At 30.4% G+C, this 27311-nt stretch overlaps 2 protein-coding genes across 2 annotated transcripts; both read right to left on the bottom strand.

Moving 5' to 3' along the window:
- Positions 1 to 11113: 11113 nt before the first annotated feature.
- On the bottom strand, positions 11114 to 13343 carry LOC106666032 (dnaJ homolog subfamily C member 2). The gene is made up of 2 exons (XM_014392902.2): positions 11837 to 13343; positions 11114 to 11668 (listed from the first exon to the last, which is right to left on the bottom strand). Exons 1-2 carry the CDS (start codon positions 13097 to 13099, stop codon positions 11135 to 11137), a joined length of 1797 nt encoding a protein of 598 aa, XP_014248388.1. The 5' UTR covers positions 13100 to 13343; the 3' UTR covers positions 11114 to 11134.
- An 8840-nt stretch (positions 13344 to 22183) lies between these two features.
- Positions 22184 to 26400, bottom strand: LOC106666018 (diphosphoinositol polyphosphate phosphohydrolase 1). Its single transcript, XM_014392884.2, has 4 exons — positions 25780 to 26400; positions 22606 to 22761; positions 22450 to 22534; positions 22184 to 22377 (listed from the first exon to the last, which is right to left on the bottom strand). Exons 1-4 carry the CDS (start codon positions 25876 to 25878, stop codon positions 22256 to 22258), a joined length of 462 nt encoding a protein of 153 aa, XP_014248370.1. The 5' UTR covers positions 25879 to 26400; the 3' UTR covers positions 22184 to 22255.
- Between the last annotated feature and the right edge of the window lie 911 nt (positions 26401 to 27311).

Below are 27311 nucleotides of genomic sequence, written 5' to 3'. Positions count from 1 at the left end.
AAAACTTGAGTTTAAAATAAATAAAATATATATCTACTACACAAGACAACAACTTTTCGCACTTCGTCCGAAAATAAATCTTGGTCAAAATTTTATAAAATTTATGATTTTCAAGTTTCAGCAGTGATTACTGGTTTTCATCATTTTTTAACCATAAAACCATTATTACAGCGTTATTCCCTGGCTCAAAAACTGTAAGAAAAGTGAGTTGGATTATCAAAATTTCACTTTTTAGGAAATAGATTTTTTGCCGTCTAAGCCCCTTAGCGCTAGGGTCCAACGTCTTATGCAATGCAGAAGAGCGTTGATGGTTTAGCCTATTCAACTTATTTAAGGCAGTATAAATTGTAATTCTTATGAGCCATTCGAACCCGATATACTAGGAAATGGGCCTTTTTTTCAAAAACCCGGCACCCGGTTGATATGACCTCGTTTTGCGAACTCTCGTAGAAAAAAGAAAAAAAATTAAAAAGTAATAATAAAAACAATTAAAAGAACTTGAACTGGACGGCGCTAGGACCCAACACTTATGCAATGCAGAAGAGCGTTGCTGGTTTAGCCTATTCAACTTATTTAAGGCAGTATAAATTGTAATTCTTATGAGCCATTCGAACCCGATATACTAGGAAATGGGCCTTTTTTTCAAAAACCCGGCACCCCGAGGGTTGATATGACCTCGTTTTGCGAACTCTCGTAGGAAAAAAAAATTAAAAAAGTAATAATAAAAAAAATTAAAAGAACTTGAACTGGACGGCGCTAGGGTCTAACGCTTATGCAATGCAGAAGAGCGTTGCTGGTTTAGCCTACTCAACTGATATAAGGCAGTGTACATTTTAATTATTATATGTTAATTAATTATTTATTATTCTATTGGGGGTGACTGGTTAGCTAGCCGTTAAAAAAAAAAATAGAATAATGAGAGAAGGAAATAAGATATGTCCAAATATTGATTTTTTCATCTAAATTTTAATACATTTAAACGTAAATTAAAGGCAATAATTTTATACATTGTTTTGAAAATTATTAATGGCACAAAAGAATTTTTTACTTTGATATCCCAGATTCGCTCAAACCAAAGCATTTTCGGTGCATACGTGCATAAAATTAGCCATAGACCTACTCCAAACTGAGAGACGAACCGGAAAACATAAAACGTATAATTTTGACATGCCCAGATTACGAAGAGGTAAGATAGAAATTTTCCGATGGGGTTTATACTCTGAGAAATTTCGAGCGACCGTTTTGCTGGCAAAGCTTTCAACTGGAAATTTGGACTTGTATAAATTGATATAAGCAATTTTGAAAGATATTGATGCTTGATATTACGATAAAGACTTCAGTGTCATTGTACATGTTACGGTAATTATTTACTTATGCGTAAAATTATTTATTTCATTTTTGGTATTCCATGTTTTGATTAATTTATTTATTTATTATGTGATGTGTACTTATTTATTTATTATATAATGGGTACTTGAATTGTTCATTATTACTATTATTGTTGTTTTGTTCTTTTATAAATTTTGTTTATCTGCTAAGTAAATTGTTTATACCCTTATTTATTTATTATATAATGGGTACTTGAATTGTTCATTATTACTATTATTGTTGTTTTGTTCTTTTATAAATTTTGTTTATCTGCTAAGTAAATTGTTTATACCCTTATTTATTTATTATATAATGGGTACTTGAATTGTTCATTATTACTATTATTGTTGTTTTGTTCTTTTATAAATTTTGTTTATCTGCTAAGTAAATTGTTTATACCCTTATTTATTTATTATATAATGGGTACTTGAATTGTTCATTATTACTATTATTGTTGTTTTGTTCTTTTATAAATTTTGTTTATCTGCTAAGTAAATTGTTTATACCCTTATTTATTTATTATATAATGGGTACTTGAATTGTTCATTATTACTATTATTGTTGTTTTGTTCTTTTATAAATTTTGTTTATCTGCTAAGTAAATTGTTTATACCCTTATTTATTTATTATATAATGGGTACTTGAATTGTTCATTATTACTATTATTGTTGTTTTGTTCTTTTATAAATTTTGTTTATCTGCTAAGTAAATTGTTTATACCCTTATTTATTTATTATATAATGGGTACTTGAATTGTTCATTATTACTATTATTGTTGTTTTGTTCTTTTATAAATTTTGTTTATCTGCTAAGTAAATTGTTTATACCCTTATTTATTTATTATATAATGGGTACTTGAATTGTTCATTATTACTATTATTGTTGTTTTGTTCTTTTATAAATTTTGTTTATCTGCTAAGTAAATTGTTTATACCCTTATTTATTTATTATATAATGGGTACTTGAATTGTTCATTATTACTATTATTGTTGTTTTGTTCTTTTATAAATTTTGTTTATCTGCTAAGTAAATTGTTTATACCCTTATTTATTTATTATATAATGGGTACTTGAATTGTTCATTATTACTATTATTGTTGTTTTGTTCTTTTATAAATTTTGTTTATCTGCTAAGTAAATTGTTTATACCCTTATTTATTTATTATATAATGGGTACTTGAATTGTTCATTATTACTATTATTGTTGTTTTGTTCTTTTATAAATTTTGTTTATCTGCTAAGTAAATTGTTTATACCCTTATTTATTTATTATATAATGGGTACTTGAATTGTTCATTATTACTATTATTGTTGTTTTGTTCTTTTATAAATTTTGTTTATCTGCTAAGTAAATTGTTTATACCCTTATTTATTTATTATATAATGGGTACTTGAATTGTTCATTATTACTATTATTGTTGTTTTGTTCTTTTATAAATTTTGTTTATCTGCTAAGTAAATTGTTTATACCCTTATTTATTTATTATATAATGGGTACTTGAATTGTTCATTATTACTATTATTGTTGTTTTGTTCTTTTATAAATTTTGTTTATCTGCTAAGTAAATTGTTTATACCCTTATTTATTTATTATATAATGGGTACTTGAATTGTTCATTATTACTATTATTGTTGTTTTGTTCTTTTATAAATTTTGTTTATCTGCTAAGTAAATTGTTTATACCCTTATTTATTTATTATATAATGGGTACTTGAATTGTTCATTATTACTATTATTGTTGTTTTGTTCTTTTATAAATTTTGTTTATCTGCTAAGTAAATTGTTTATACCCTTATTTATTTATTATATAATGGGTACTTGAATTGTTCATTATTACTATTATTGTTGTTTTGTTCTTTTATAAATTTTGTTTATCTGCTAAGTAAATTGTTTATACCCTTATTTATTTATTATATAATGGGTACTTGAATTGTTCATTATTACTATTATTGTTGTTTTGTTCTTTTATAAATTTTGTTTATCTGCTAAGTAAATTGTTTATACCCTTATTTATTTATTATATAATGGGTACTTGAATTGTTCATTATTACTATTATTGTTGTTTTGTTCTTTTATAAATTTTGTTTATCTGCTAAGTAAATTGTTTATACCCTTATTTATTTATTATATAATGGGTACTTGAATTGTTCATTATTACTATTATTGTTGTTTTGTTCTTTTATAAATTTTGTTTATCTGCTAAGTAAATTGTTTATACCCTTATTTATTTATTATATAATGGGTACTTGAATTGTTCATTATTACTATTATTGTTGTTTTGTTCTTTTATAAATTTTGTTTATCTGCTAAGTAAATTGTTTATACCCTTATTTATTTATTATATAATGGGTACTTGAATTGTTCATTATTACTATTATTGTTGTTTTGTTCTTTTATAAATTTTGTTTATCTGCTAAGTAAATTGTTTATACCCTTATTTATTTATTATATAATGGGTACTTGAATTGTTCATTATTACTATTATTGTTGTTTTGTTCTTTTATAAATTTTGTTTATCTGCTAAGTAAATTGTTTATACCCTTATTTATTTATTATATAATGGGTACTTGAATTGTTCATTATTACTATTATTGTTGTTTTGTTCTTTTATAAATTTTGTTTATCTGCTAAGTAAATTGTTTATACCCTTATTTATTTATTATATAATGGGTACTTGAATTGTTCATTATTACTATTATTGTTGTTTTGTTCTTTTATAAATTTTGTTTATCTGCTAAGTAAATTGTTTATACCCTTATTTATTTATTATATAATGGGTACTTGAATTGTTCATTATTACTATTATTGTTGTTTTGTTCTTTTATAAATTTTGTTTATCTGCTAAGTAAATTGTTTATACCCTTATTTATTTATTATATAATGGGTACTTGAATTGTTCATTATTACTATTATTGTTGTTTTGTTCTTTTATAAATTTTGTTTATCTGCTAAGTAAATTGTTTATACCCTTATTTATTTATTATATAATGGGTACTTGAATTGTTCATTATTACTATTATTGTTGTTTTGTTCTTTTATAAATTTTGTTTATCTGCTAAGTAAATTGTTTATACCCTTATTTATTTATTATATAATGGGTACTTGAATTGTTCATTATTACTATTATTGTTGTTTTGTTCTTTTATAAATTTTGTTTATCTGCTAAGTAAATTGTTTATACCCTTATTTATTTATTATATAATGGGTACTTGAATTGTTCATTATTACTATTATTGTTGTTTTGTTCTTTTATAAATTTTGTTTATCTGCTAAGTAAATTGTTTATACCCTTATTTATTTATTATATAATGGGTACTTGAATTGTTCATTATTACTATTATTGTTGTTTTGTTCTTTTATAAATTTTGTTTATCTGCTAAGTAAATTGTTTATACCCTTATTTATTTATTATATAATGGGTACTTGAATTGTTCATTATTACTATTATTGTTGTTTTGTTCTTTTATAAATTTTGTTTATCTGCTAAGTAAATTGTTTATACCCTTATTTATTTATTATATAATGGGTACTTGAATTGTTCATTATTACTATTATTGTTGTTTTGTTCTTTTATAAATTTTGTTTATCTGCTAAGTAAATTGTTTATACCCTTATTTATTTATTATATAATGGGTACTTGAATTGTTCATTATTACTATTATTGTTGTTTTGTTCTTTTATAAATTTTGTTTATCTGCTAAGTAAATTGTTTATACCCTTATTTATTTATTATATAATGGGTACTTGAATTGTTCATTATTACTATTATTGTTGTTTTGTTCTTTTATAAATTTTGTTTATCTGCTAAGTAAATTGTTTATACCCTTATTTATTTATTATATAATGGGTACTTGAATTGTTCATTATTACTATTATTGTTGTTTTGTTCTTTTATAAATTTTGTTTATCTGCTAAGTAAATTGTTTATACCCTTATTTATTTATTATATAATGGGTACTTGAATTGTTCATTATTACTATTATTGTTGTTTTGTTCTTTTATAAATTTTGTTTATCTGCTAAGTAAATTGTTTATACCCTTATTTATTTATTATATAATGGGTACTTGAATTGTTCATTATTACTATTATTGTTGTTTTGTTCTTTTATAAATTTTGTTTATCTGCTAAGTAAATTGTTTATACCCTTATTTATTTATTATATAATGGGTACTTGAATTGTTCATTATTACTATTATTGTTGTTTTGTTCTTTTATAAATTTTGTTTATCTGCTAAGTAAATTGTTTATACCCTTATTTATTTATTATATAATGGGTACTTGAATTGTTCATTATTACTATTATTGTTGTTTTGTTCTTTTATAAATTTTGTTTATCTGCTAAGTAAATTGTTTATACCCTTATTTATTTATTATATAATGGGTACTTGAATTGTTCATTATTACTATTATTGTTGTTTTGTTCTTTTATAAATTTTGTTTATCTGCTAAGTAAATTGTTTATACCCTTATTTATTTATTATATAATGGGTACTTGAATTGTTCATTATTACTATTATTGTTGTTTTGTTCTTTTATAAATTTTGTTTATCTGCTAAGTAAATTGTTTATACCCTTATTTATTTATTATATAATGGGTACTTGAATTGTTCATTATTACTATTATTGTTGTTTTGTTCTTTTATAAATTTTGTTTATCTGCTAAGTAAATTGTTTATACCCTTATTTATTTATTATATAATGGGTACTTGAATTGTTCATTATTACTATTATTGTTGTTTTGTTCTTTTATAAATTTTGTTTATCTGCTAAGTAAATTGTTTATACCCTTATTTATTTATTATATAATGGGTACTTGAATTGTTCATTATTACTATTATTGTTGTTTTGTTCTTTTATAAATTTTGTTTATCTGCTAAGTAAATTGTTTATACCCTTATTTATTTATTATATAATGGGTACTTGAATTGTTCATTATTACTATTATTGTTGTTTTGTTCTTTTATAAATTTTGTTTATCTGCTAAGTAAATTGTTTATACCCTTATTTATTTATTATATAATGGGTACTTGAATTGTTCATTATTACTATTATTGTTGTTTTGTTCTTTTATAAATTTTGTTTATCTGCTAAGTAAATTGTTTATACCCTTATTTATTTATTATATAATGGGTACTTGAATTGTTCATTATTACTATTATTGTTGTTTTGTTCTTTTATAAATTTTGTTTATCTGCTAAGTAAATTGTTTATACCCTTATTTATTTATTATATAATGGGTACTTGAATTGTTCATTATTACTATTATTGTTGTTTTGTTCTTTTATAAATTTTGTTTATCTGCTAAGTAAATTGTTTATACCCTTATTTATTTATTATATAATGGGTACTTGAATTGTTCATTATTACTATTATTGTTGTTTTGTTCTTTTATAAATTTTGTTTATCTGCTAAGTAAATTGTTTATACCCTTATTTATTTATTATATAATGGGTACTTGAATTGTTCATTATTACTATTATTGTTGTTTTGTTCTTTTATAAATTTTGTTTATCTGCTAAGTAAATTGTTTATACCCTTATTTATTTATTATATAATGGGTACTTGAATTGTTCATTATTACTATTATTGTTGTTTTGTTCTTTTATAAATTTTGTTTATCTGCTAAGTAAATTGTTTATACCCTTATTTATTTATTATATAATGGGTACTTGAATTGTTCATTATTACTATTATTGTTGTTTTGTTCTTTTATAAATTTTGTTTATCTGCTAAGTAAATTGTTTATACCCTTATTTATTTATTATATAATGGGTACTTGAATTGTTCATTATTACTATTATTGTTGTTTTGTTCTTTTATAAATTTTGTTTATCTGCTAAGTAAATTGTTTATACCCTTATTTATTTATTATATAATGGGTACTTGAATTGTTCATTATTACTATTATTGTTGTTTTGTTCTTTTATAAATTTTGTTTATCTGCTAAGTAAATTGTTTATACCCTTATTTATTTATTATATAATGGGTACTTGAATTGTTCATTATTACTATTATTGTTGTTTTGTTCTTTTATAAATTTTGTTTATCTGCTAAGTAAATTGTTTATACCCTTATTTATTTATTATATAATGGGTACTTGAATTGTTCATTATTACTATTATTGTTGTTTTGTTCTTTTATAAATTTTGTTTATCTGCTAAGTAAATTGTTTATACCCTTATTTATTTATTATATAATGGGTACTTGAATTGTTCATTATTACTATTATTGTTGTTTTGTTCTTTTATAAATTTTGTTTATCTGCTAAGTAAATTGTTTATACCCTTATTTATTTATTATATAATGGGTACTTGAATTGTTCATTATTACTATTATTGTTGTTTTGTTCTTTTATAAATTTTGTTTATCTGCTAAGTAAATTGTTTATACCCTTATTTATTTATTATATAATGGGTACTTGAATTGTTCATTATTACTATTATTGTTGTTTTGTTCTTTTATAAATTTTGTTTATCTGCTAAGTAAATTGTTTATACCCTTATTTATTTATTATATAATGGGTACTTGAATTGTTCATTATTACTATTATTGTTGTTTTGTTCTTTTATAAATTTTGTTTATCTGCTAAGTAAATTGTTTATACCCTTATTTATTTATTATATAATGGGTACTTGAATTGTTCATTATTACTATTATTGTTGTTTTGTTCTTTTATAAATTTTGTTTATCTGCTAAGTAAATTGTTTATACCCTTATTTATTTATTATATAATGGGTACTTGAATTGTTCATTATTACTATTATTGTTGTTTTGTTCTTTTATAAATTTTGTTTATCTGCTAAGTAAATTGTTTATACCCTTATTTATTTATTATATAATGGGTACTTGAATTGTTCATTATTACTATTATTGTTGTTTTGTTCTTTTATAAATTTTGTTTATCTGCTAAGTAAATTGTTTATACCCTTATTTATTTATTATATAATGGGTACTTGAATTGTTCATTATTACTATTATTGTTGTTTTGTTCTTTTATAAATTTTGTTTATCTGCTAAGTAAATTGTTTATACCCTTATTTATTTATTATATAATGGGTACTTGAATTGTTCATTATTACTATTATTGTTGTTTTGTTCTTTTATAAATTTTGTTTATCTGCTAAGTAAATTGTTTATACCCTTATTTATTTATTATATAATGGGTACTTGAATTGTTCATTATTACTATTATTGTTGTTTTGTTCTTTTATAAATTTTGTTTATCTGCTAAGTAAATTGTTTATACCCTTATTTATTTATTATATAATGGGTACTTGAATTGTTCATTATTACTATTATTGTTGTTTTGTTCTTTTATAAATTTTGTTTATCTGCTAAGTAAATTGTTTATACCCTTATTTATTTATTATATAATGGGTACTTGAATTGTTCATTATTACTATTATTGTTGTTTTGTTCTTTTATAAATTTTGTTTATCTGCTAAGTAAATTGTTTATACCCTTATTTATTTATTATATAATGGGTACTTGAATTGTTCATTATTACTATTATTGTTGTTTTGTTCTTTTATAAATTTTGTTTATCTGCTAAGTAAATTGTTTATACCCTTATTTATTTATTATATAATGGGTACTTGAATTGTTCATTATTACTATTATTGTTGTTTTGTTCTTTTATAAATTTTGTTTATCTGCTAAGTAAATTGTTTATACCCTTATTTATTTATTATATAATGGGTACTTGAATTGTTCATTATTACTATTATTGTTGTTTTGTTCTTTTATAAATTTTGTTTATCTGCTAAGTAAATTGTTTATACCCTTATTTATTTATTATATAATGGGTACTTGAATTGTTCATTATTACTATTATTGTTGTTTTGTTCTTTTATAAATTTTGTTTATCTGCTAAGTAAATTGTTTATACCCTTATTTATTTATTATATAATGGGTACTTGAATTGTTCATTATTACTATTATTGTTGTTTTGTTCTTTTATAAATTTTGTTTATCTGCTAAGTAAATTGTTTATACCCTTATTTATTTATTATATAATGGGTACTTGAATTGTTCATTATTACTATTATTGTTGTTTTGTTCTTTTATAAATTTTGTTTATCTGCTAAGTAAATTGTTTATACCCTTATTTATTTATTATATAATGGGTACTTGAATTGTTCATTATTACTATTATTGTTGTTTTGTTCTTTTATAAATTTTGTTTATCTGCTAAGTAAATTGTTTATACCCTTATTTATTTATTATATAATGTGTACTTGAGTGTACTATTGCTGTATGTTTAAAGTGAAGGAATATAATAAAAAATAAATTGTTTTGATATAAATACAGGGTGTTCGGCTACTCGTGTTACAAATTGTGCCAGTAGATTCTACATTCAAAATGGAACCAAAAAGTCCTAATTGATTACCGTCCGAATCTAAGCAGTTTTGAAATTATTTCACTTTTCCTTTTTAAGATTTCATGACCTTGATTCAAATAAACAATGATAACTCCGAAAGTAAAATGTTTTGGACAAATCCATTGATAGCAAGTCGACTAGCAACAGTATCAGCATGAGTATAGGCTCATCATTATCCTTTTATTCTTCCATTCAAATATGATAAATAAACTAATGCTACATAACAGTAATAAAAAACAAAAAACACAATAACACTTCTTTTTATTTATCCTCTTTTTTTTCTTTCTTTTTTAGAGGGAGCTATCTTTCTTATTTGAATTGCGATTTTGGTCATTGTAGTTTATTACCCTGCAATTTGTATTTTCTTTTATTTCATTTTTCCACTCTGACAGCCTCAAAAATTCCTGAAAAAAGAAAGAAATCTTGCACGCACAACTCTCATTCAAACACTAGCAAACATTCAATGGTATAACAATTTGGGAAAAGGCTTATATCTCATTATAATTTCCAATAAATTTGAGAAAGATGAAAATTTTATCATTACTATTATTGTTTGTTTTGTTCTTCTATCAATTTTTTTTTATCTGCTACTTAAACTGTTTATAACCTTGTGATTTATATTCTCTGTAAAAGAATCTTTGATCCGAATGTGTACATAAATTAATAAATGAATATTTCTGTTATGGAAGAGGACAAGAGGAGGGAAAAGAGGCGCCCCTCCGAAACATTAGAAGAGAACCGGCGGCAACACTGGGACGGTTGGCAACGCTGAGGGGTTGGTGTTGACGAGAGGGAAGAACAAAGAAACGGGACTAACGGGAGTACGCACGAAGAACTGCGCAGTTGTGGTTGGTTGGGACAACGGCGTTTTGTATTCTAGCGACTTTAATTAAATTACTTTATATCAAATTCTATTTATTTTTAATAATCCTTACATTTCTTTATTTGGAGACTTTTGGCGGGGTGGTTGTGTCGGAGTCACATTTGCCATGCAAATGGTACGACCCCCCGGGTAGTCGGTCGTTACGCCCAACTGTCAGATAGTAATTATTTTTTCATTTCATAAAAAAAAATTATAATTCTTTACATACTTAGATGAAAATTGTCTTTGCAATAAAACTAATTTGTATCCTATAAAATCCCACATTATTAGATCAACCGTTCTCCTTTCTTTCTTTTTTTATCAGATTTTTTCTTAAAAAAAAGTTCATTGATTAATCTTAGAAACTTGGTGATAATTTATTCATTGTAAAATGATTAAGATCAGTGAGTAATTGATAAGTTAATGAAGGTATTAAAAAAAAAAAAAAAAATAGAGAGAAATCCACAGGATTTATTCAAAATAAAATAAAATTTACAAAAAATGTAATTAGATGTTTAGTATTTTATTTTTTAACAGATTTAACAGCTTCTTTTTTAGCTTTGATCATTTGTACTAGATCTTTGTACCTCTTCATACAATCTTTTTTACTCCTTGTCGGTATGCAATCTGCAATTTTATCCCACCTCTCTTCCGTCGATGATGGGTACGTTTTCAACGCCTGTTCGAGCAGGCTTTGTTCTTCCGCAGTCCAAGGCGCCGCGTTCGTTTCGGGCTGGAGGTCGAATCGCTGCGAAGTCTCGGCCTCGACAGACGTCGGCATCTTCTTTTGTTTTTCAAAATTGTCGTAGGCCTTGTTGTTCGCGGCTTGTTTCAACATCGATTTTGAATCATCGTTCGTCTGGAGCTCCTTCGCCTTGGACAAAACCTCCCTCGCCGAGACGTCTTTCTGTTTATTTTTAGAATGTTGGTTTATAAAATTGGCGACGACGTCCCATCTCTGAGACGTCCCGGCTGGGAAAAGGTTGACCGCTTTTATAAGAAGCGTTATATCCGCTTGACTCCAATTGTGAGATTTATTGTTCACCTGACCATTCATCTGGAAAAAAAAAACATTAACATAAGATGGTGTGATGAATCTACAATCATTACCGATCCTTTGTTACCTAATCAGGCACGGATAGGCAAACCAAAATTAACGACCAAATTATAAATGTATTTATAGATATGAAATCCTAAGTATTTTAAGCTTGGATGAATAATTTACCTGTTTATTTCCTATTCCGGACATCATTTGCTGATGCTCCTTAATGACTCTCTGTTCGACTTCTTCAAATTTCGCCCGATAAACTTCATTGCCACCTTCTTTGAGCTTGTTGCTGAAGTCGTCGAGTTCGAGTGCGCTCATCATTTCGCAAAGCTTTTCGGAAAATTCCATGTATTTGACGAGATCATTTTCATTGGTGACGTAGTAACCGTTTTCCTTACAGAGATCTCTCAGCGTCTTTCTGGCTTTCTTCAAGGCACGTTTTTGAGCTTCTTTTTCCGCCTTGATCGCCTTCAGCCTCAGCGCTTCTTTCTCGGCGGCTTCTTCTTTTTCTTTGAGCTTGGCTTCTTCGGCTTCGCGCTGGGCGCGTTCGGCCTCTTCGACCCTGGCCCTCGCGGCATCCTGTTTGGCCTTTTTGGCAGCTTCTTTCTTCAACTTGTCTTCATTTTTGAACTTGACAATCCTAGGATCAGCATTGTAGGCCAAGTCGACGAGGTTCCGGATCCTCGCAAGTTCCTCTTTTTTCTTTTTACTCCTTACCGCTTTGTTCTGTTTTTCGATCCACCTCCTTTCCTCTCTGTCCTGCCCGCTCTCCTTGGCTTCTTCGTCTTCGTAAGAGTATTCTCGCCATGAGTCGAAATCGTACCAAAACGAGTAAAACCTATTCACCGCCTCCCTCGAAGCGTCCGCATCGCCTAGCTCCGGCACGGGAGTCTTTTCCGACCAGCGGGAATTCCTGTCGAAATAAGCTTTGAATAATTTGTAAAAATCTTTTTTGGCTATTTCGGAATTAGAAGGGAGGGCGTCGTCAAAATAAGGATCGACAGAATCGTACGCCCTCCTTTTCGTCTTGTCGCCAAGGATTTCCCAGGCTTTCGTTATACACGTGAAATAGTCCTCGTCCCTTTTGACCACCTCACCTTTGGCCTTTCTTTTGTCCGGGTGGTGCTTGAGGACTTTCTGCCTGTAGGCCGACTTGATGACGTTCGGGGAAGCTTTGAACCGGAGGGACTTCAAACCGAGGACTTCGTAGTGGTCCTGCTTTTTCCACTCTTTGGGGTCGAGGCTCCGCAGGTAGGCGTCGTCGTCTGGGTCGACGACGAACGCCTCTTCCGACTGCTCACTCGCGTTGGACGAATCGTCCGAGAGGCCGTCGCTGTCGTCGTGCAATAAGGCCAAGTACTGGACGTAATACGGGCCGACGCATTCCACGTTCCAGTATCTGTAAGTCGCACCGTCGCAAAGTCCCCTCGCTTCGACCATCCTGGATTATTTTTCCCTTCCTTCTAAGCGGCACACGTGTACGAATATTCAAACGGGCTCAAATACATTCATACGAGTCGTTTTTGGAGGGTTTGCTTTCAGAGTGAACCGGATCCACGAGGAAAAGAGAGCCGTGTATAAAAGACTACGGGAAACACTTTTGTCCGTTTCATAGCCTGAAAATTTTTAATCTAAAATACAAACCCTACAGGGGCCTTTCACCGATCCAGAGGCGCTACCACGTTATTCGGTGTCCATGTCCTGCGACGAAACGTCATTCACACTTGCGGCGCCGACCCAAAGCTCATTTTGGTGAATTCTTGGAAATTCTTGTCATACCATAAAAATTATATACATTATGTTCTTTACCTACTTAGTTTATTTACTTTTTATGAGTTGCTTTGGGTAGTTTAAAAATATATATTTACAACTCCTAACAGTCGATAATCCAAAGCTCATTTTTGTGAATTCTTGAAAATTTGTACTCGTCATACCATAAAAATTATATTCATTATGTTCTTTACCTACATATTTTATTTACTTTTATGACTTGCTTTGGGCAGTTGAAAAACATATATTTAGAACTCTTAACGGTCACCAACCCAAACCTCATTTTAGTGATACCATAAAAACCATAAAAATTATTTTCATTACTTTCTTTAGTTACTTAGTTTATATACTTTTTAGTTGCTTTAAATAGTTGAAAAATATATATTTAGAACTCCTAACAGTCACCTCCCAAAAAATCCGCATTCTCAACTCTTCTCATTCCTTACAAAATCTATATTCATTATTTCCTTTAGTTACTTAGTTTATTTACTTTTTTTAGTTGCTTTGGGTAGCTGAAAACCATATATTTAAAACTCCTAATGGTCACCTACCATAAACTCATTTTGATGAATTCTTGAAAGAAAATCCACATTCTCAACTCTTCTTATCCCATAAAAAAGATCAATATTAATTAGTTCCTTTAGTTACATAGTTTATTTACTTTTTTTTAATTGCTTTGGGTATTTTAAAAACATATATTTATAATTCCAAACAGTCGCCAAGCCACAGCTTATTTTGCAAATTATCAGAAAGGTTCCATAGTTTATTTACTTTTTTTAGTTACTTTGGGTAGTTAAAAAAACATATATTTAGAATTCCGAACAGTCGCCGACCCAGATGTGAATTCCTGAAAAAAATCCACATTCCCAACGCTTCTAACACATAAAAAAATCGATATCCATTATTTCCTTTAGTTTCATAGTTTATTTACTTTTTTTAGTTACTTTGGGTAGTTTACAACCATACATTTAGAACTCCGAACAGTTGCCAAGCCAATGTTCATTTTCACGAATTATCAGAATATATATCTACACTATCAATTATTCATATACCAAAAAAAAATTAGGTCTGTTATTTTCTTTAGTTACTTTTTTATTCTTTGGGCAGTAGAAAAACATACATTTCGAACTCCTAACAGTCACCTACATACATTTTAGGTGAATTGTTGGAAATATCAACTGTTGTCATACCATAAAAATTACATTCATTATTTTCTTTACCTACTTAGTTTATTTATTTTTTATGAGTTGCTTTGGGTAGTTTAAAAACATATATTTAGAACTCCAAACATTCGCCGACCCAGATGTGAATTCTTGAAGAAAAAAAATCCGCACTCTCAATTTTTCACATACCATAAACATTTTTGTTCATTATATTCTTTAGTTATTTAGTTTATTTACACTTTTAATTGCTTTGAATAGCTGAAAACCATAATTTAAAACTCCTAAAAGTCATTGACTCAAAGCCCATTTTGGTAAATTCTTAGAAAAAAATTCACTTTCTCAACTCTTATCATCTCATAAAAAAGAAAAAAAAAATTAGTATAAAAAATATTAGTTTATTGTAGGTAGTCTAAAAACATATATTTAGAACTCCGAACAGTCATTGAACTGAAGCTCATTTTAATGTATTATAGGAAAAAATTCTCACTCTTAACTCTTTTCATTCCTTAAAAAAAAATCATTACTTCCTTTAGTTACTTTTTTATTTTTTAGGCAGTAGAAAAACATATATTTAGAACTCATAATTATAAACATCCACACTCTCAACTCTTCTCATCAAATAAAAATCAATTTTATTATTTCCTTTAATTACTTAATTTATTTACTTTTTTAATTGCTTTGAGTTGTTTAAAAACACATATTTACCGCTTCTAACAGTTGCTGACCCAACGCTCAATTTGGTTAATTATCGAAAAAAAATTCACACTCTTAACTCTCCATTTACCATAAAAATTTGTTCATTATCGTATATAGTTACTTAGTTTATTTACTTTTTGAATGAATGAAAAAATAACTTTATTTAATATATAATTAATTAATTTATAAGAATTACAATATTGCCTTAAATCAATTGAATAGGCTAAACCAGCAACGCTTATCTGTATTGCATAACTGTTGGACCCAAGCGCCGTCCAGTTCAAGATCTTTCTATTGGTTTTTATTGTTACTTTTTTAATTTTTTTTTTCTTTTTTCTACGAGAGTCCGCAACAATGAGGTCATATCAACCAGGTGCCGGGTTTTTGAAAAAAAGGCCCATTTTCGGGTTCGAATGAGTCAGAAAAATTACAAGTTACACTGCCTTGAATCAGTTGAGTAGGCTAAACCAGCAACGCTCTTTTGCATTGCATAAGTGTTAGACCCTAGCGCCGTCCAGTTCAAGTTCTTTTAATTGTTTTTATTATTACTTTTTTAATTTTTTTTCCTACGAGAGTTCGCAAAACGAGGTCATATCAACCCTCGGGGTGCCGGGTTTTTGAAAAAAAGGCCCATTTCCTAGTATATCGGGTTCGAATGGCTCATAAGAATTACAATTTATACTGCCTTAAATAAGTTGAATAGGCTAAACCATCAACGCTCTTCTGCATTGCATAAGACGTTGGACCCTAGCGCTAAGGGGCTTAGACGGCAAAAAATCTATTTCCTAAAAACTGAAATTTTATAATCCAACTCACTTTTCTTACATTATTTGAGCCAGGGAATAACGCTGTAATAGTGGTTTTATGGTTAAAAAATGATGAAAACCAGTAATCACTGCTGAAACTTGAAAATTATAAATTTTACAAGATTTTGACCAAGATTTCTTTGCGGACGAAGTGCAAAAAGTTGTTGACTTGTGTAGTGGGTACATATTTTATTTATTTTAAATTCACGTTTACAATTATTAGTCAGAAATTTATTGAGAAAAACGTGCTAGAAAAATCAATATTGAGAAAAGCTTCACTGTGGTCCAATCAATCCCAGAATAGTTTCGTTGAATTCAGCGTATATAAAAACATAGAAAGCCCATGATGATTGTTGATGATATTTGCTCTGTTTTTTTGGATTTTGGACCACAATTTTTGTCAGTTTGCTGTGGTTCGATTGATTCGAAAAAATTTCATTGGATTCAGCATACCAAAAAAACCTAAACATACTAAATTTGGGGAACTTACCTCAAATAGTTTGGGTGTGAATTTTTTCCACTTTTTTGCATTTCAGGGCCACTGTATGCTGTCCAGTTCAAGATCTTATTTTTTACAAGGGTATTTCAACTACAAGGTTGAATCTTTGGGGTGCTGGTGTTTTTGAAAAAAAGCTCATTTGTAAGTATGGGTTTGATTGCAGAGCCACTGGATTCAAACCCAGAACCTTTACCTGACAGTGATCAGTGCTGTGTGAACGCTTGTTACCCTCATTAATGTTTAAATAGTTTTATTAACTTTATGTCACGTATTTTTATTATAATTTAAGTCTATACTCATATTTTCATTATTAAATAAATATAATTGCTTTATCTTGTTTTCTTTTTATTATGTATTTGTTATATTTTCTTTGATTCTTTTTTCAGTTTTTACTGTAAGACTTTCCCCATCTTAGAATAAGTTGTAGTTGTTAAAATAAGAATAAAAAATTAGTTTAAATGGCAATAAATCGGAAGAGACGATCACCCACACAGGAACTACTTGACGTCCCCGACCAGTCTGGGAAACATAATCTGCAATAATTAAGCAGTTGGTCAAAGGATGTCATAGCATAGAAAGGAGTGACGTGACATTTCTCACAAACCAGGGAAACCTAGCCCTGCAATAATTACCCAGTTGGTCAGATAAATAAGAAAGTTGAAGGGTGTCACAGCCACCAGATGTTTCCCACGAACCTGGAAAACATAAAGATGCAGTTGGACAACCAATTGAACAAATAACTAACATCGAGTTATTTAATGCTGAAGGGCCAAAAATATGTAGCAATGAGGGACATCGTAAATTGGGGTCGTTTCAACCAGGTGTGCGACACCCGACTTTGCCGGTCCACTCGCAGCATATAATAATAAGTTTATTGCACACATGAAGAAAATAAAAATTACAGATAATTCAGACAAGAAAATAAACTTAATTCGGCAAGGTAACCATCTGCCGGAGTTTGGATTAATTATTAACTAATCCTATAAAACAAACGTACAAATGTATTAAGCTAAATATATGCTAAATGTAATATCTATAAAAATAGTAAATAAAAAGGACACAAAACTGAGAAGTAAAAATCGATGAACTGGAGCTGAGACCGGAGAAACAGAAGCACCAAATATCAAGAGAAAGAGCGGGGGAAAAGAAATGAGCAGTAAAAGAGAAAAAGAAAAGAGAATTACTAGTTAAATTCATTTACTATTAGCCTTCGATAGGCCCAGACCTCTTTTGCATAATTTACCAAGTGCATCCAATCTGGTCCGTTGAGCAATTTTATAAATCTGTCCATTGATACGGTTCTTTCGCCGAACGCAGACAAACGATAGGGGGACAGAATGGGGCATTCCGCGACAAAATGGAATATGTCTTCCTTTACCTGGTAATTGCATAACTCACACTCCTGTTGGCTGAGGAGATCATAAGGCTTATGCCAAAGGTTCATCAATTCTCCCCTCAGTTTTAGGATCCAACGTATGTCTGTAATGCTCTTATTTGAATTTCGTCCCCAACCAAGCTGGCACATCTAACTCCATGATCCACCATCCTATATATACAGTATCGACTGGAAGCCTGGACACTTTCTATGTTGCTCACCATAAAACTATCCTTCAGTCGACTAATAATTGACTGGAGTTGAAGAGAGAGAGCTTTACTCTCGGGTTGCAAAAAGGACAAACCTACTTCCACCCTGTCCACCAGTCTCCCTCAGTCAGCAGCCCTCGATATCCCCAGCCTGATGATCTCTTCAGCCACTATACGGGGGGAATCTGGAGTGGTCCATTCGGAGCACCTTAACCAAGTAACAACCACTCAGAGTCAACACGAATGGAAAGATTGGGTGAAGGCTGGTTTCAATGTGCAGTATGTAAATTGGAGTGTAGTTTGGAAGACTGAACAGTTTTCGCATGAAGAACCACAGCACCCTCTCCACCTCCACGAATTCCTCTGATCCCCACACTTGTGTGGCATAACACAGAATTGAGCATGAGACCACGTTAAAAATATGCAGCTTAGCCTTTAGCGGGATCTCGGGCCACTCACAGCAACTCCCCTGACTTTTGATTTTCCTTTCCATCCCTACTCTAGTAGAGAAACTGGTACAAAAAGGGATGATTTGTAAAACAAAAGTCAATCCCTTTCAACGCCACTTGAATGCGGCAATCAGCTAACTGGGATTTTATAGATTCACATTTGATGCATTTTCAAAGCCTTATGCCGTTCCTTCAGAATGACTTTCTTGAAGAACTTTCTTCATCTTTCAGTCATTTCTGGACCTCAGATATTGGGAAGAGGAAGCCCATAAAAATGCATTAAATGTGAAACTCACTAAGCCAGGTTGCTTTCATTCATCAAAAAACCCAACATTTAGCATTTATTTTCAGTTTAACTGTATAAAAGAAAGTGGTTGATAAATATGTTTCCAGATGTATGGTATAATACGGGGCCGTACTTGCTTAGCACTTTGTCAAATCGTCTAGTTCCACAGATTTGAGCACCGTAAAGAGATTATAGCTCTTGAAACAGCATTAAAAGTCTGTCATTTTGATTAAAAAAAGACATTTTTATCACATAGAATTCTATTAAAATTATTTAATACCAATTTAGTTTATGAGGATCTATCTTTAAAATATTCCAGTGTTGAGCTGGAATGTCTACTTTTACTTATTAACAACTTCGACCTGTTTATCCTTGTGCTCTCTTCTATTAACCTCAATTTTTTTTTAAATTTTGTACGGTGAAAAAGGTCAAAATCATCATAATGCCAGACATAACAGAAAAAATGAAGATTTGCTTTGGTGATTGATCAACCTTCTCAGTTTAAATATTTTTCTTTCCAAAAGGTAGATTGAGGATGAGGCCAGGAAGACAGAAACTTCCTGGCCTCATCCCCAATCTACCTATATTATTATTAACCACTTGTCAACTGTATTAACCAGTTGTTAGATTGTTGATTGTTTTATGTACAATTTTTTTATTAAATTAGATTGAATTAAAGGTTAAATATGAATAAATACAATAACCTCAAATGATTATGGTGAGGATTAGCTGCTTTAAAAACTTTTGGGGACCGCAGTAGCTGAAAGGTTAGAGCATCCGATTTGTATTTCCCATGCTAGCAGTTTGGGGTATTTATCCTGCCATAGACATCTTTTTAATGAAAATAATACAAAAAAGTGTTGTAAAGTGTTTTCTCCCCTCATCCACGACACGGGTTGGACATTAAGTTCTCCTGTAATACAAGAATTACTTCACTTACCTAAACCGGTGAGAAAGGAAGATGGCTGGGGCACATTTGTAAATATGTAAATATATTACCGGACAGAAAAAAAATTGTGGATTAGGAGATTGGTATTGATACGGGTTCATTTAAAGTACAGGTTTAAGAAAAAAATTTCCAAACTAAAATTCAAATATTCATTCAAGAACGTGTTTTACAAATATATTCATTTAAAATCTACTATATTGTAGAAACTATACTATATGCTATATTTATACAATATAGTAAACTAACACCCAAGACATTGGTATATTTATTTTTTCTCTTCGATGCATCTTTTGCACAATTATACATGATGAGCACACTGAAAGATTGCTATCGGGCGAATTTTCTTTGTAAATTACCATCAACGATTGTTTTCATTTGTATTTTTTATTTTTTTATAGTTCAGGTTTGTAAAAATATATTCAAAAAAGCAAAATGAAAAATTGCAAGAAGTCCGTCTCGATAAAAAATTTTAAAAAAAATCTCCCAGCTTGTGAGCCGGCTGGTATTATATAAAACATTCAACAGCCATACAGTACGACAATCATTTTTTAAAATTGACAGGTTGTCATTAAAGATGTTAACAAGAATGTTAATTTTTATATTAATCTAGTTTTTTTCAGCTTGGAACGGTGATATAATCACCGATACGTGATCAAAGGACTTTATTTTATCTTATAACATCTTCTTATCCACCTAATTTTTTTTGCTCTCTGTCACGTGATGCAAGGATGTGATTTAACAAATTGTTTTTCAATACTTGTCTTAAGATTACAATTCTCTTTTTTTAATTTAAAATATTAATCTTTATATCATTTCATTAATTTTTGTTATAAGGGATATGTTTATTTGCCATAGCAGCCAAAGTTGAGACTCAGGTTACTGGGTTAATTTTTTATGACTTTACTGTTAATAATTAAAATCTTCCTTCAATGTTAAAAGTTGTAACATATGTTGCATTAATAAATTAGCCCTGGTAAATGTTTATGCTTAAGTATTGCTGTTTTATTTTAAATTTAGGATCTATAGGATCTAAGATAGACAAAATTGATTAACACAGCCAATCTTTTTAATCAATCATTTATAAACGGCCAATGTCGATTAAACACAACTTTACTTGGACACCTAAGAAAACTAAAAATACATTTTTTTTTTAAATACGATAAAAATTCTATTTTCTCAGCTATGTGAAAATTGCACTTAAATTTTATAAAAGTCTGATGAAAGTACAACATATAAATTATATTTTAAATCTTACTATATTACATTTACATAATTATATGAAACTGTGCATCTTGAAAGACGTTTGAATGAAAGGATTGGGTTCGTGGATGGTGTAGACGAGTTTGTACGCTTGGCGTTCCATTCGTTATTTCAATATTATATAGGTTGAGGGATAAAACATTCGGACGAAAAATACAAATAAATCATTTTAAAACGTAAAAATCAGACTGGTCGCCTCTGGTCGTCCTGGACTGCCTATATGCCAGGTGAGGTATGTCAGATCAGAGACGACCATATTACAAGTCCATCACCTCACATAACCTCAGCAAAATACACTTCAGGGATTAAAATATTTTTTTTTTAGCTGGGGAAAATAAAAAGGATAGTACGATGATGAGGCAAGCCTGAATGCTCGTCTGACAAAACCGTAATAATAGACCAAACCAGATATGATCAGTTGTGTTAAAATTGTGTAACTTTTATGTAACTGAGTATATAGTTTAAAAAAATTGAAATATTTAAATTGTACACAAATAAAAGAAAAATAATTAAATAAAAAAATATGTATATATATATATCACAATTTATATATATGTAAATTAAAAAAATCCAAATGTTTAAAAATTAACTCCCATATAAAATTATTTTTTATATAAATGTTAATGTTGCAAGTCTGTTTTTAATGTTCAAGTCAAAAATTAAATCTTTTAAATTTAAAAAAAATAGTTTGAAACAAAATAACATATTTCAAATAACGAAGAACAGTAGAAGAAATGTCAAGATAGAAATTCAGTTTTAGAAATGTTTTTATTTTCATTCTAGTATATAAAAAATAGTCAAGGATTCTCTACAAGTTCCCATAAAGCTTGCATTGCATCTGCAAAATGAAAATTCTAGTGAGAATTTTTGGGAAAAAGTAATTTTCTTAATTATTCAAGACGTAAGTCAATAAATTACAATATACAATTACGGTTGCTTATATTTGCATTCTCATTTATAATAATAATAATAATAATAATAATTATGCGTAAGAATTGAATTAAAAAAACTTTCCTTGTCTATATAAATATATATACACACATGTATATAATATTTTATATATTTTTTTATGTTTAAAATCTCATTATTTTAAAATTCACATTTTTTTTCTCGCTTCCTTCCTATCTGTAAAAATTAGGTTACTTGTGCTTCATTTCTTGGTGTAACAAGAGATTCAAGGTATGTCAGTTGGACTGGTTTATGGAGGGATAATTGTTTAAGTGCCTCTTCTAAGCTGAACCATTTCCTTTGCCGACCTTAAAGACACACAAAAAATTTTTGTTTTAAAAACTTAATTGACTACGATAAGACAGTTGAGTAAAACTTACCAATACTCCGTGAGTCTTCCCATTCGGGAAGTTCTTCAGTGACTACCATTACAAAAACTTCAGTCCTATGCTTTCTTTCATCGTTCTAAAAAAGAAAAAAAAACGTGATATTTAAATATTTAATGGATTATATATATAAAAAAAAATTGCAAATACCTCAAAAACACCTAATCGCCTCCCAAGTACACCTAGCACTCCTGCTTCTTCTACGACCTCCCTCACGGCAGTCATAGAGGGTTCTTCTTCGGGCTCGACTCCGCCGCCAGGTACAATCCAATGATCTGGATGGCTCGAAGAAGTCACAAGCAAAACCTTTAACATAATCGACTTTATGCAATTTAATTTCTAAAACAATAAATAATAACACTTCATAAAACCGAGGTCTAGGTTTTTTCTCAAAAGTTATTGCATAATCTCTTGACCCATGAAATGGATAAAATTAGACTTTTAACGCTTTCTCTTTTGTTTGCTTTGGCAGGCACATCCTATTTGTTAACTGTTGATCATTTCTTATCTGGCTATTTTTGTCATTACGTTGAGAAGAATTTCTCTAAATGTCTTTATTGTATTTCTGATTAATCTATTTTGTTGATCAAAATGGTGAAAGTATAATTACGACAAGACTGACAAACACGTGCAGACCAAATCACCAGAAAGTCACATCCAAATTCAAATTTTAAATATATAATTTGATCACTGTGTCAACCAAGTTACAAACAGGCTGCTTTCCATGCCTAAAAGGCAGTCTAATTACTGTACAGGACCGTATGAGCCGTTTAGTTACTGAATTTAATTATTGTCAGTTTCAGAATCAAGCTGATTCTTCATTTTCCTACCTTGCTGTAAAGCCACCTGGTTACAAACAAGCGGATTTTTATTCCCATGGCTGTAAATTCTGGTTACTTAGTCAAGCTAATTCTGTCCGCAAGTTGTTGCAGGCTAGACTTTTGCCAGACTACCTAATACAATCTTCAATAGCCTTCCAGTTACAGAATGAATTTTGATCATACAGCTCATGAAGTTATAAACTTAAGTTGATTTGTAACGCGTTCTTGGCCATAAAAGCCTTTTGGTCATAGAATGAAGCTTTTTCTGGCAATAAAGTAAGCGTACTATAAAACAGAATCAGTCTATGAAACCACAGCAATCATACTTCAACCCAGACTAATGCTGATTTTCGTTGGTCTCTATCTTTGCTTCATTAAAAAGCCATCTGGATATTTTTCTGGTTTATTAAATTAAATATTGTTAGTAGTAATTAGTAAATTATTCTCATTTTCCTGCCCTACTGGGGGGGGGAAACCATCTGGTTACAGACAACCTGATTTTCATTTTCAACCTGATCATAAAAGCTTTCTCGTTGAATAAAGAGTCAAGGTAATTCTGTACATAAAGCCCCACTAGTAGCAGACTCTAGACGATTTTCATTCTTATCTACTGAATCCCACTAGTTCATTTTTCATTTTTTATACCCCTCTTTAAATTGGTTATAGAATCAAGTCACCTGTCTAATTGCTCATTTTCATTTGTATGCCTCGCTATATAGGCATGTGGTTACAGATCATCTGGTTTTTATTCTCACATCATACCGAATAAGCTTTCTGGTTGCAGAATCAACCGTCTCGATGGAGACTAGCCAATTCTTTCCAGATCTTAGCCATCGAACTATACAAGTTAATTTTTTTCAATTCATACCACGCTGTAAAATCCATCTGGCTACAGATCATCCAGTTTTTGTTCTCACATCACACCAAATAGGCTTTCTGGTTAATGAATCAAACTGACCCTCTAGATACAGACTAACCAATTCTTTCCAGATCTTAGCCATCGAACTCTAAAAGTATTTTTTCAATTCATACCACGCTGTAAAATTCATCCGGTTACAGATCATCCGGTTTTTGTTCTCACATCATACCAAATAAGCTTTCTAGTTGCAGAATCTACCCTCTAGATGCAGACTAGCCAATTCTCGATCCTAGACATCTAACTCCACAAGTTAATTTTTCATATGTATGCCTCGTTATAAACTCCATCTGGCTTCAGACAATTTTTTGTCTCATATAGTGTAAAAACTGCCTGATTACAAAATCGAGCCAACCTTCTTGCAGACTCTAGGTAATTCTAGCTATCGAACTCTAAAAGTTAATTGTTCAGTTTTTGCCTTGTTATAAAATCCATCTGGTTAGAGATTCAAGCTGACTCTCTAACTGCAGACTCTAAACATTTCTCAATTCTAGCCATCGAATCCACAAGTTGATTTTTCATACGTGTTCCTTGTTAGAAACTCCATCTGGCTACAAAGAAGCTGATTTTTTTTTGTCTCATACCCAACTGTAAACGCCGTCTGGTTACAGAATCAGGACAACTTTCTTGTTGTAGACTTACAGTAATTACCCTAGCCATGAAACTCCGTAAGCTAATTTTTCAATTCAAACCTCATTGTAAAATCATTCTGGTTAAAGATTCAACTTGACTCGAGTTGCAGACTTTAGCCAATTCTTAAGCCAAGCCATAAAAGCGGTTTAAGTTATACCGTTCAATTCCTGTGAATTGCTTTTACCCTTACAAAAAATTCCCATCAGTCATTTTGGTTTAATAAAATAAACTTGTATAAGCAAACAAATAAAGAAGGAATCTGGATAAATCGAGTATGTGTGGAAGTCTTTCTCACACATATCAAGTGAACAATTTGGGAAAAGCGGCATAACGAATGGCGTCAAATGGCCTTAAACAATCCAAATAGAAATTAAGGAAAATGTAAAACAGTGGGACTACGTCATTTGAACCTCCCGTAAGGAAGAAACGGTCCTAGCTCTCCTCAGAATAGGACATCGCATCATGTCAAGAGAACCACCACCGATCCGTCGAGTTGTCAGGAACCGCTTCAAACGTATCCTGCCTGTATTCGATTTGAGCCAGAAAGGTGCACATGCGGTTTGGTAAGATTGGGACAGATTTTTGTCGGATAGCTAAGTAGAAAAACTTTTCAATTTCTTGAGAATGGTGGTGGTGGGTACGGCAAGCCTGGTGCGTCAGCCCTCTTGCTGGCCGGCGGTTTCAGTTCATCGCCACAATAACTATTACCCTAATAATTCTGTTCAAGGCAGATTGTGACCCTTAGTGGTTGTCTTTATTAATAATATTAAAATAAATCAATGAAATGAAGAATTTTTCATATGGGTTTGTAAGCTGTCAAAAAAATTGTAAGTTTTGAATTGAGGGTAAAATACACAGAATCGTCGTAGAAATAACAACAAAAGCAAAATATTTAGTTTTATTTTTGTAATAAATAATTAATTTGTCTTGTAATTTGGATAGGTTGTAACTAACCTCGTTTTCTGATTCACTTTTAACGCATATGCATGCGGCTCTCCTCCTGAAGCCGTCCTGGTCGTATATTCGAGTGGATCCGGGCTTTTCCTTCACCATGACGTCCAGCTTAGAAAAAAGCTCAAACTCCGAACAACATGAGAAAAGACGGGGTTGGTGGGAAAAAAGAAAAAAAAAGAAAAGGCGAAGAGAGAACACGCGACTACAATAAACACAGGGTGAACTCCATAGTTTTTCCTTTCTACGTCAAATCCCTCTTTTCAAGATGAAAAGTCAGCCTTGGAGGCGGGTTTTATCCAAAGGCGAATGTAAAAGACCGACAGCGGGGGGAGAAAAAATGTCGCGAGCGGGGAAAATCGAGAGAAACCGAGGAGAAGAAGCGGCTAAAAGTCTATCGAAACGAAAATAAAATTAAAAAATAAAAACTCGACTCGGTGCGCAGCATTTAACCACCACTCTACCAAGGATGAGACACTAGGAATACATAATTGGAATTTGATCCATGGCACAGCTTCACACTTTGCCGAATGCACAGCCGAACGCTGACACCGAGTTGGAGAAGGCGAATGGCGATCGGCGACAGACACACAACACAGAGTTGGTCAGCTGAAACTCGGAGACGGCGATCAGCTGTATGACAACCTCCGGCACGCGCCACATTCCGAGCCGGCACGTTCGAATTTACACATTTTCAGATTTTCCCGATATTTAGGCAAATTTCCCTGTCAAAAATAAATCTAGAAAGTTAGGAGAAAAACAATTCTCAATAAAAAGACAAAACGTACAAATTGTGTACTGAACAACTGCCAAAAACTAAAAAAAGACTTATTTTTATACTGATGATATAATTTCTGCCTTTAACAATTATCTAATTATTCAACCATCACAAATCGAAGTATAAATGTAAACTGGATGGACGTCAGGTATAGGGATAAAAGAGATGGTCACAAGGTCTTTAACTCACTGGCCAGCTTTATGTTATTACTTAACCATAGCCTTGCAAATAGCTCCTCATCGTAGGATCTTGCAACTTTTCCTAGTTGCAAGATCCCATGGTTGTGGGTTCGATCCTCACCATCTCTTCTGGACTTTTTCTGATGCCTAAAAGAGACCAGTGACCGTAATTGAAAGAAATTGACCCGACACTCATCAATGGGGCGGGATCGGATCTCAGCGACCATGAATTTGTTCCCAACCCCCTTTGAAAATGAGTTTCTTCGATGGAAGAACACTGGCACACCGGGGGCTCAATTGACACACGTGTTGCAAGTTCCCAAAAAATGGAGCCAGGAATAAAGACCTTCACAAAAATATAAAATGTATTCTGCATTCTCCTCCACTTCCTGGCATTATATGCATATAATACACATCTATCTGTACTCCTATATGGTGCAGTCAGGAGTCAAACCAAAATCCTGGTTCGGTTGCAGTCACCTTCCCGTAATTCCTTTGTTGGTTTCTATGAATCTCCTAGCATGCCTCATGCCTGAGGTATTATTCCACCAACTTTAGACTCATTAAGGATCTATTTT

The sequence above is a fragment of the Cimex lectularius genome, unplaced genomic scaffold (genome assembly GCF_000648675.2).
Source record: "Cimex lectularius strain Harlan isolate CLEC.00 unplaced genomic scaffold, Clec_2.1 scaffold109, whole genome shotgun sequence".
NCBI lineage: Eukaryota > Metazoa > Arthropoda > Insecta > Hemiptera > Cimicidae > Cimex > Cimex lectularius.
The sequence above is the reverse complement of the archived record's forward strand: the minus strand, read 5'-3'. Positions and strand labels throughout refer to the sequence as shown.